Genomic DNA, 11,371 nt, shown 5'->3' with positions numbered 1-11,371 from the left:
ATTTCACAGAGATGATGTGGACGTCTGCTGTGCTTTTGGTGCTGCTGGCAGCAGCTTCACAAACTGTGGCAAGTGAGTAAAGAAAATGCTTTTTCATTTAAAAATGCTTTAAGCAGTAAGAGGAAGACGCAGAGTCACGCATGATTTAGATTAGAAATCTTCAGATTTAAAGAGAGAATTTTCAGTATTAGGATGAGATTTTGATTCAGCATCACAAACGTAAAAATGAACAAACAACCTGGAGAAAGCTTTAAAAATCAACTGTGTAAAAGCAGCTGAAGTATGAAGACATATTAATAATCATAAATATGCCCAAGTTTCATACACTCCATTAATATTTAACTGGCATTTTACTGCCAAGACTATTTTTATAATGTTGTGAGTTTTGGGTGTGTTAAAATGTTATTGTGTACTGTTATATGAATCTCTGCAAATAACTGAACCATTCATTTAAAGTAGTAGAAGTAAAGTAGTAGCATTCTGTTACTGAGATTGTAGATATGAGTGATTAAAACATTACTACGTGTATTTTACACAGATTTAGTTACATTTTTATGGAATTCATCTGTTCACACAACAGTTTTAAATGTCCAAGTACCTTCAGAACCCCGAAGAATACAAATTTGATTTGATTTCTTTCATGTTATCCGTCATATTTGTTTTTTTAAACTAGAAAATTGCTCACTGTACAAAGAAAAAATAAATACAATCTATTTATTTCTTGTTTCTAAGCCACAACTCTTTAGATTATTTTATGAATATGGGGTAAAAATAGAAACATTTAGATGTGGTATTACCATGAAACTTGTGTAGATGATTATTTACACTGAGAATCTTATTTTTATATTACAAGTTTTCTGAAATGCAAATGAAGAATTATCTCTCTAAAATGGCTCTACTTTGCATACTTCCACAGTAATCTGTGAATATTTGATAAAAGCTTCTTCAGCATGTCTGTTTAATTTTGATCACAGGTTTCCTCAGAGAGGGAATTTAAACTTAATGTTTTGTCACTTCACAAATAAGAAATACAACCTGTGTAGTAACATAAAGAGTGACATGTATATGCAGAGTCATGTGTAATAAAACGGTACAATGTTGTGGTCTATAAGATGTGAGGCTACTTTTTCCCATGACCTCTTTACTCAACCATGCATGAAAGACATGACACATGAATAACACAGAATTCAGTCTTTGCAGAACAAGAAGCCAAACACTCACTTTAAAAACTTACAGTAAATAAAAAAGAGCTGGGAGTTAGCGATTGCTGTAATAATTCCTCTTATCCAGCCTTTGAAGAGCTTTCTTGCTAAATGATGGGCAACAAAACCCAAAACTTGAATAAATAATAAAGTGGAGCGGCTGTCACTAAATTCTGCCTCAGCTCCGGACTAAACTTTTTACACATCTAATGTTCACTCAAGTTTTTCCATGAATTGACTGAAAGAGGAACGTGATTGCTGTAAAATAACTGAGGCTCAGTTCATAATTGGAGAGTCTTTATCTGCCAATAGGTTTAATCCAAACTCAACTCTGCATGTGACGCTGTTAATCACACACACTCAGCTGAGCATCACATGAGAGGGATTGAGATCAGAGCTCCATACTGCAAAAACCCCTCATTCATCTATTTATCCATCTTCAGCTACATTTTATAAATCAAATCATAGCTCCAGTAATAAATAAATAACAACAGTGACTTTTGGGCTGCTGTAAGAAACAACAAAGAGGTTTGTGAGAACTATAAAAGTTAGTTTTAATCACTGGGACAACTCCCTTTAATGGCACCAGTTCTGTTTAATTACTACCAGATATCAGAGAATTACAAGGAAGCTTTAAACCCACAGTAACAAATTAAATCTTTAGTATGGAGGAGAGTTTGTATTCTGTTTTAAATATATTTATTTCCGATATTTCAGAGCCCAAAAACCGCTTCACTCGTTACCCGTCATGGAACACCAAGATGTACCCGATCTGGAAAGATGGAGACCCACGATACAAAGATTCTTGGAAAGGTACATCAGTTGTAAACTATCTCTTCTAAATCTAAATCTAAATCTAAATCTAAATCTAAATCTAAATCTAAATCTAAATCTAAATCTAAATCTAAATCTAAATCTATATGTCTGTCTGTCTGTCTGTCTGTCTGTCTATCTTTAAAGATGTTTATTTTATTCATTTATTTGCTTTTTTATTGTCCTGAATGAAGTATTATACTGACAGATACTTTCATTTCTGTCTTTGGGACAGGAGGAAAAGTGACGTTTAATGTTGGAAATGATTCCCCAACTTTGACTGGAGCCAGAGTTACCTTCACTATTGACCTGCAGTTTCCACGCAACCAAAAGGTGCTGCCTGATGGAGACGTGGTTTGGGCTGAAGACTGCGTAATCAATGGTAATGCATGCATGTTTGACCCTCAGTGACTTAATGCATTTTTTTAATCAGTGCAATTAAAAGTGTTTTGCAGCTGCCAGTCCCCACAGGAAGAATAGTAATGAATTATAATAACTTTCCACATTGCACCATCACTTATTTAACAACAGCATGTCAGGGGCTTATCTGTGAAATCATAAATTATTAGAATTTCTCTTCCTGTTACAGGAACAAAGCATCTTGAGTCTGAGCCAGTATACCCAACACAGAACACAGACTGGGAGGCTGTGTTCCCTGATGGGACGCTATTGAAAAAAGACAAGAAACCCGCCTACGTGTTTGTGTGGAAGACCTGGGGTGAGAGGAGCTCACTTCTATTAATAAATGAGTAAATGAATAACAAAATGAAATGCTTCTATGAGGAAAACAAGACAGTGGTGAGGTGTGCAGTGGGAGTGGCAGACGGACTGAAGGTGGGGCTGTGATTGTGATCTGTAGTGAGAACAGAGAACAAGTGGAGGAGAGCCTGGAGAGGTGGAGATGCTCTGGAGTGAAGAGGAATATATGTGTGTGTATTAGAGGGAAACAGGTGGAAAGGAAAACAAGGAGTAGAGGTAGTGAAGGCAGGTGGGTTTAAACATCCAAAGTAACAGACGATGCTAAAGAGAGGTGAAGAAACTTGAAGCTGAAACTTTTGTTTTCTTGTACTGAGATTTATTATGACTGTATATCTATATACAAGTCAGAAAGCATTGAAAAGCCCTTCAGTTTCTCTTTAAATGATCTGTTCAGTGTTATCTCACTGGGCTTCTGCTGCTCATTTGGCAGGTCAGTACTGGCAGGTGGCAGACGGGCCCTCCTCCTCCCTGACTATCGGCACAGATGACATCCCTCTGGGCTCCTACACCATGGACATCGTTATCTACCACTACCGCAGCAAAGAGAAGTTCATTCCTTTGGGATATGCCTCCACACAGTTCTCCATCACTGGTTAGTAACAGACAGAAAACAGAAACATAGCGTTCAGGTCAGGCAAAGGAACAAAATAGTGGAATTATAATTAGTAGAAATATGCATGAAATAAAATAAGAGTGCACTGCATAATAAGATGCTAACTGAAACATTCATCAAAAGCATAATAAATCTGTTTGTTGCTTAATAAAGCCTAAAATAAAGGAGTGAGGGGAAATATTTGCTCTCACGTTCTCTCATGATAGTCATGAAATGCAAATCTGTTGCTCATTTATTTGTTAACATCATGCTTTGGCGTCCTCCTCAGATCAAATCCCCTTCGCTGTCTCTTTGGACCAAGTCAATGACATCGAGGTGGCCGACATGCGCTTCATCCAGAACAGGGCGATCGCCTTCACCATCACTCTCCACGACCCCAGCGAGTACCTCAGCAACGCAGACATCACCTTCAACTGGGACTTTGGGGATGCAAGCGGGGCTCTGATTTCCAGAGAGCTGACTGTCACTCACACCTACATCAGCTCAGGCTCATTCAAACCTAAAGTGGTGATCCAGGCGGTCATCCCGGACAAGGCCTGTGACCCACCAGTGGATACCCCAACCAAGACCCCTGGTCCACCTAACAATCCGGGCACCACAGGTAGCACACAGTTATTAAAGGATCATAAAAATACTTAGTGAGTCTGAGTCATTTACTAACATGAAAAATATTATTCTCTAGATTTAGATTTTTTTTTTCCATTTTTTTCTTTTCAAATGTCAAGTCAACACTGTATCAGTATTATTATGCACATAGATGATTACATTAACTCTCACTTGCTGATGAATTCAACATTTGGAGTGAAAATATGAATTAAAACATAATAAAGTAGCCAAAATAAAGTGAATTTTGCCAGATCCCACAATGAGTCACTCCACATGTTTGCTTTGGCAAAGTTTTATGCTGGAGGCTCTTCCTGATACAACCTTGCCCAAAGGGATTTGTGTCTCTAGCTGGAATTGAACCAGCGACCTTTGGCTTGCCAAAGTGAAAGTGTAGTTAAAATGTAAAGCACTACACTACATTTTATTTGTTTAATTATCTTTATTTTACTTGGAAGTCCGGTTGTAATAAAAATCTGTTTTACAAGAGAGATGCGGTCATGGTAGAAGTCATTCAGACTCACAGCATGTTAAAAATGTGACAAGTACAACAGTGGAATTTACAAATACCCATAATAAAAATAATTAATGTTGCTTCCTTAAAATTCAGCAATAGATATAATAACATGTTTAAACTGAAATCTTTATGCAAAGTATATAATGTCTAAAAACTATCAACAAAACATGAGAGAACAACCAAAATGATTTTATATATAAAATAATAATGTGAGATATCAAATGAAGTTAAACTGTGGTCAGGCTGTACGTTTATGTAATACCTATTTGAACCACAAGATGGTGCAGTTAGTTAATCATATCTTTCTTCAGGACTTGAATGGGAAAAATCTCTTAAGCAAATGGGGCTGGAGCTAAAAAGAAAAAAGATCCCCCCCCTCCCCCCAAACAAAACAAAACAAACAAAAACAAAAAAAATGTGCATCTGAAAGCAGTTTAACACAGCAACTTGTAAAACGTTGCCCCCTGGTGACAGGAGCAGCAATAATCAGAAGTTAAGTTCAAGATGAGCACAAGTTTAAAACATTAAAGTTTACTGTGAGCAAATACAGGAAGTGTTTTATAATATAAGGTAAAGAACTCCAGTGATCCACTATGAGTAAGAAAGTGGTGATGAAAGGGAGGAAGAACGATCTTTTTAGGGGAAGAAACCAACAAGGGAATGAGTCTGAGTGAAGGGCTGCCATCTGCTTTGATTGGTTCAGGAGTGAGGGAGAAGAGGAGAGAGAAATGCAGAGCAGACAGATAGATATGTGTGTAATACTGATCCTGCCTTCATGAACGTAAATGAATATGTTTGCAGTGAAAGCTCCTGTACTGGCGTCTGCTGGGCCTGTTCTGGTTTCCACCAAGTCAGTTGGTGTAAATGTCAACACTGGTCCTTCGGACACGGAAGAGGACAACACCGAGTACGAGGCCTCCACTGCCCCCAACACTCAGTTGGCCCAGGAAACGCCAACTGTGGAAAAGACTCCGTCTCCCATCAACCAGCTGCTAGCTCACAGAGAGGCGGGGAACAGGCTGACAGCAGGTGAGCAACATTTGCATGAAAATAGTCAAAAGTTTCCTGGAAGATAAATGTTTCAAGCTTAGCCACACATGAGGTCACATGTGCAGGATTCGTACACATAAAACTCACACAGACTTCTCGTTAAAGCATTATGTACAGTTGTTTCATACACCTGGTCTCTCCATCATCCTCTTGTCCCTCAACCTCAAATCCAAACCTCAAACGGCAGTCTCTTCCTCTTGAGACGGAGTTCTTTGTTCCCACTGTGGCCAAGTGCTGTTCCCAAGTGATCTGATTGGTCTGTTCATTGGATTCTTTTGCTATATTGTAGCTAAAATTTTAGGGTCTTTTGTTGTGAACTGGTGATTCATTGCATTACATACATTAAAAATAAAATCTGAAATTGAACGGCCTGCTATTACTGAAACTTTAAAAACTCTGGCAGAGATATTAATGCTTATAAAAATGTATTTTAGCATACATTAAGAGTCTAAATGACATTGTTAGATGTAAAAACTTGTAACCTGCACTGGACTTCTGCATTTCACACCAGCAGTTATAGATTCAAAAAGATTATATGAGGATAAAGATTTTAGGTTCTAAATGTATAATGTTCAACCGTCTGTCACTTTTCCTTTTTGTCAAGCCGCTGAATGACTTGAGAGTGACTCAGCAGTCACGCCTTACAGTCATACATCAGTTGAGATTCTTGTTTTGCACAAAGAGACAATTCATGGATTACTTCATGCACACCATGGACTGGCAGCTGCCACGTGCATGCCGCACGTGTCCATCTACAGACGTGGCTAGAGTGGATTAGAAAAATATCTGGGAATCTATTAAATATCTATTACTTTCAGAAACTTTCCCTGTCAAATACTGGAGCTTATTAAAATGTGCAGAAACAACAAAGCATCCTGTTAAAGGGCAAACATATCAGCAAGCGAACTGTCAGATGATCAGGATAAGATCATTGAGTGATTTCCTCAAATGTAAATGTTTTTTGAAACACCACCATTGTACAAAGCAAGCTGAGCAAATTCAAACAGCTGTGTTGGACTTTATCATCTTTACATGCGATTTGCATGCTGGCTGGGAGATCTCAGTCCATTTTACCTTATTCCATGTGATTTGATTATGAAGCTACAAAACGCACCAAAATAAGAGTCGACATGTTAAAGGAGCAGTGAAGTAAGTAAGGAAATCCAGGAATAAACATGCATATAAACTAATCTTACTCCATAAATTTCATCTTACTAACCTAACAGCTGTCTGTCTTGTATTTTCTTGCTTTTGCATCAGTTTGCGCTCCTGATGCAGTTGTAAAATTAAAGATGTTGCAAATCTTGTTTCACAGCAGCCAAAACAATTTGCAAAAGTTGCTGATGTGTCTTTGGTGCAACTTACAAATGCCAGTATGAATTGTTTGTGCAATAATTCTCTGGCTGTTCTCACCAGACACTAAGCGCACAGTCACACTCACGGGACAAGCTCCAGTTGTTGTGCTGGTTAAGAGGGATGCCGACAAAAAATCCTCTGATGACGATTGTGTGATATATCGTTATGGATCCTTCTGCACCAGCATAGAAATATTTGGTGAGTTTTATTTGTACCCTTTTCCTTAAATGTAAAAAACACAGCCAGAGACAAATTAAAAGGTGATTATCAGTGAGATTCTTTCTCTGTGTCTTTGTTTTCAGAGGGAATTGAAAAAGTAGAGATTGTACACATGGACAATACAGTGATGGCAACACCCAGGACGAACAAAAATGTTTTGGATGTCACCGTGACCTGCCTGGGAAGGTGAGTGGTCCTGCACCATGTTTTAAGCTGCCACAGAATAAATGAAAGCCTCTAAAGGAAATCTAGTCATCTTATTACATTCACAGAGGTGGAACATTTCCAATAGTAAGAATGGTTTATACACAGGCTCCTTTGTAAACAGGCTCCAGATGGCTCCAAGCACTCAGCCTTCCTGATAACATTGACTGTCAAAGTGTTTCGTGTGTGAGTCTGAGGCCAAGGGGAGAGTAGCTGAACGTTTGTCTGCTTCCTCAGGAAGTTTTTGAGGGGATGATAACATAATCGTACAGATGATCTGCTAAGATATGAGCTCTGTCATACTGTAACCAAGTCCAATTAATTGAATCAGGAGAAATGGATCCTTTTTTAACATTAAAATCTGTTTTCAGTGTCTATTTTTTATTATAGTCGATTGTAAATGGCTATAAAATAGAGAAATAATAACCATGTTAATTAGAAAGCAGCAGATTTTGATCTTATTCGCATAACAGAATGAATTATTTGCACTGCATTATTATGTGGTGCAAATAACTATATCTAAGACACTATGGATTCACGACTGTCCCTGCTTATATGATTCCAAACAAGAAAGAAAATCCAGACATGCAGAAACAATTTGACCATGTGAAGTCCAGTCTACTTTGTCCTGCTTACAGGTCTCCTGTTCTACCACAATATGAATGTGCTGAATAATTAATGTCTTCCATATGAGGCCTCCGCTTCCTATATGACTAATATGTGATTTTGGCCTTTATGTATGTCTTTAGTGATAAGAAATTAGGGGAAAGGATAACCATTATAACACTCATCAGTATATACACTATTTTTTTTGTTTCAAATGTTCTTTTTCCCCTCTTTTACTTCTGTTCTTGGTTATTATTATTATTATCAAACCTATTTAAGCCTTCTCTTTGTGAAAAGAAATTTGGCTTCGGAAGAAAAGAACCAGAAGAAAGTTGGCTTAAAGGGAATCGAAAGAAAGTTAAAACATTTAAGACGTTTAAGACAGTTGAACCAGTATCTGATTAAGAACTGGTTATTTTGAACTCTGGGTAGTGCAAAGCTATTTAGTAGAGTCCAAGAATCAAAGCAAGAACCTCTAAATGAGTAAAAATAGGCACACTTTAAAGTGTACAGTTAGATTTTACTCACTTTCTTTCTCCTGCAGCCTTCCCAAAGAGGTCTGCAGTGTGCTTTTGGATTCTGAGTGCTTGAGGCCAATTCACTCAGTGTGCAACATGGTGGAGCCATCAGAAGAGTGCCAGCTGGTACTCCACCACTTCCTCAATGACTCTGGTGTCTACTGCATCAATGTTTCCTTGACCAATGATGTCAGTTTAGCTGTAACAAGTGCCAAAGTCCACGTTGACATGGGTATGCAACATAACCCCCCATACAACAGTAACATGAATTGATTTGGTTTGACAGCATTTGATGTGTCTGCTTCGACCTGACAGTGTGATCCTTGTTTCAGGCTCTGGTTTGTCCTCGTCTGAAATTATCGCCATGCTGCTGGGTGTCCTGGTATTTGTTCTGGCTGTCGGGATAGTGGCATATTCTTACAAGTAAGAACTCCAACTTATTTCTAGATGGCTGTTTTCTTATTACCTCCACCAAGGAGGTTGTTTTTGGTAGTGATTGCATGTGTGTGTGAGTAAAAAAGTTTTCAAGGTCAACTTGATTGAACTTAATGATTTATTGGTGGAAAAATGGACAAAAAGCCTTATAACTTTTAGAAAGTGCTATATAGAGATTTTAAATATCATGCCACTCATGACCTCTTTCCTCTGCGTCAAGGTCAAGAGATTGATGTGAAAGTCAGAGTGATAACAACGTTATATAGATCTGTTTAAAACTCTGTTTCTTACTGCTATTGTTTGTATTAATAACAAAAAGATAAATAGGGAATGATATATGGGGATTCAACATTTAGTAAAGGACACTGGTTATGATTTTTATGTATGTTACAGTAACATGTTATAACCATTTAAATACATGTCAACTTGAACACGTGCAAAGTTTCTGAATAAATATTATTTTTTGCAAAACAAAACTTCAAAAATATTTTCACATTTTCAACTAATTTCACTTTATTTTATTATATATTATATTAAAATATAATATATGCAACATATAATACTATTCCCTTAAAAGTAAATATTGCCCAGAGAGTGAGCTGCCTTTGCGAAGGGTTGTGCTCTCGAAGTGCTTCTTGTTTCATATATTTTAAGAGGAATACAGAGGAATAGGGTAAAAATAATATGCAGCCAACAGCTAACTTAGATATCATCACTAAGCTCATTATGAAAGGTCGAAACAAAAAATGAGAAATCAAAGTGTTTATTTGTAGCAGGCTGTTAACATGTCCAGTATTTTAACTGACTCGGTTGAGGAACCAGCCTAAAGCAGCCATAAGAGGAACTGTGGTTTTTCACATGAAGGTGACCACTTGTGCTACGTCACTGTGGTTACATCCATCTTTGATATACAGTCTTTGATGCACAAACATGACAGGTTGGTAAAAAGACATACAAATCTGTAGGCCTTTACTTTGGGGCTGAACATGTAGCATAAAGAGGTTTTTTTATTGAGTTTTTCTTTGCTAAACAGAAGCCTGCTGCAGCAAAAAAAAGACACCAAAAGTGTAATGAGAGTGAAAAACACAACATTACTGTCAGTGAACTTAAAATCGTTAAAAGGTTATGTAGAGTGGAGGTGATGTGCATATAAGAATCTGTTGGTTTACTAATGAAGGCAACCCTGTTAACATTATTATTTCATACTTTAACATGAATAAATCATAAATGCTTAAAAATAGCCTGTGATTGTTTTGCTCGACAGGCGCTTTAAGTCCTACCGTCCTCTGAAGGAAGACGTCACTGTGTCTGGAGGCTCACAGCTCCGCGGGGCTCAAAGCACCTCTGGACCCTCATCTTTCTGGAACATCCTGAACCGGCGAGGAGTCGTGGACAAATGTCCTCTGCTGCAGGACAAGCCGGTGTGAATCGTCACAGCCTCACACAGCTAAATACAAGTGGTTATGCGTGTCACAAGCACCGGGGATGTTTTTTTTAAATACTTTTTTTAAGCATCTGTTGAATTACAGACACTGATGTGTTATATTTAGGATGAAATCAAACTATTTCCCAGAATTATACCTTAGACATGCGCTGATCTTTTTTTTTGTACCTACTTAAAGCAAGTGTGGTAGATATAAATGCATAAATCTGGACAAAGTTTGAATGTTTTTTCAATAAACATTACTTAAAAGAGTTGTCTTTCATTTATGTTTTTGCCAATAAAATGACTACACTGATGCTCTGCAGAGCTTATTGGGGGATTAAAGAAGTACTTCCCAATACCTTTCTGTATTCATGTCAAATCTGACCCTGCATTCCTTCTCATTCTAACTCTTCATTAGTAAAGAGTAGAAAAAAGAGAATTACTATGTGGCAACCAGAGGACTGCACAATTAATTCATTTTATTTCTCATCACTGATAAATAACAGCCTTGAGATACTGATATATTCTTTCTAAATTGTTGATGATTATTCACGCATGAATTAATGACACCAGGTAGAAAAAAGTACTGGGTTTCTGTTGAAGTAATTGAAATTGAAACCAATTAGTTGTCCAGCTTCTGATTATAATAGACATTGTTAATGTTTAAGAAAACATAATATATCCACGTATATATTCTGACAAGCTTTGAATACAGAATCTTCAAAATTATAGCTCAAAATTTGGAGTTGCATCATTTTGTTGTTGTAAATATGTATTTGGGTTGAATAAACACAGAGCAAAGGACTTCAAATCACAGAGGTTTTATTTAGAAGACAGCCAAACTTGACATTTTCAGGAGTTTTTAGTCTTAACAGCCAAACTGACAAACATTTCTGTTTGGAATGCATTCAAGAACACATTGCAATCAATTATTATCTGTTAATGCTTGTTTTAATACTCCTCTCCTTCCTCCTCTCCCTCACCCTCAATGGAGTCGACTCCCACCTCCTCATAATCCTTCTCCAGAGCTGCCATGTCCTCTCTGGCCTC

At 37.4% G+C, this 11,371-nt stretch overlaps 1 protein-coding gene across 1 annotated transcript; it reads left to right on the top strand.

Annotated features, from left to right (window-relative positions):
• pmelb (premelanosome protein b) lies at window positions 1-10,583 on the top strand. Its single transcript, XM_005741026.1, has 12 exons — window positions 1-72; window positions 1,920-2,015; window positions 2,251-2,397; window positions 2,605-2,733; window positions 3,205-3,366; window positions 3,656-3,988; window positions 5,309-5,536; window positions 6,974-7,111; window positions 7,216-7,318; window positions 8,487-8,692; window positions 8,793-8,883; window positions 10,160-10,583. The coding sequence occupies exons 1-12, from the start codon at window positions 12-14 to the stop codon at window positions 10,320-10,322; spliced, it is 1,857 nt and encodes a 618-aa protein (XP_005741083.1). The 5' UTR covers window positions 1-11; the 3' UTR covers window positions 10,323-10,583.
• Window positions 10,584-11,371: the final 788 nt, after the last annotated feature.

Source organism: Pundamilia nyererei, unplaced genomic scaffold (genome assembly GCF_000239375.1).
Source record: "Pundamilia nyererei isolate P.nyererei 1_Seehausen unplaced genomic scaffold, PunNye1.0 scaffold00106, whole genome shotgun sequence".
NCBI classification, from domain to species: Eukaryota; Metazoa; Chordata; class Actinopteri; order Cichliformes; family Cichlidae; genus Pundamilia; species Pundamilia nyererei.
This window is presented reverse-complemented; position numbering and strand designations above follow the sequence as displayed.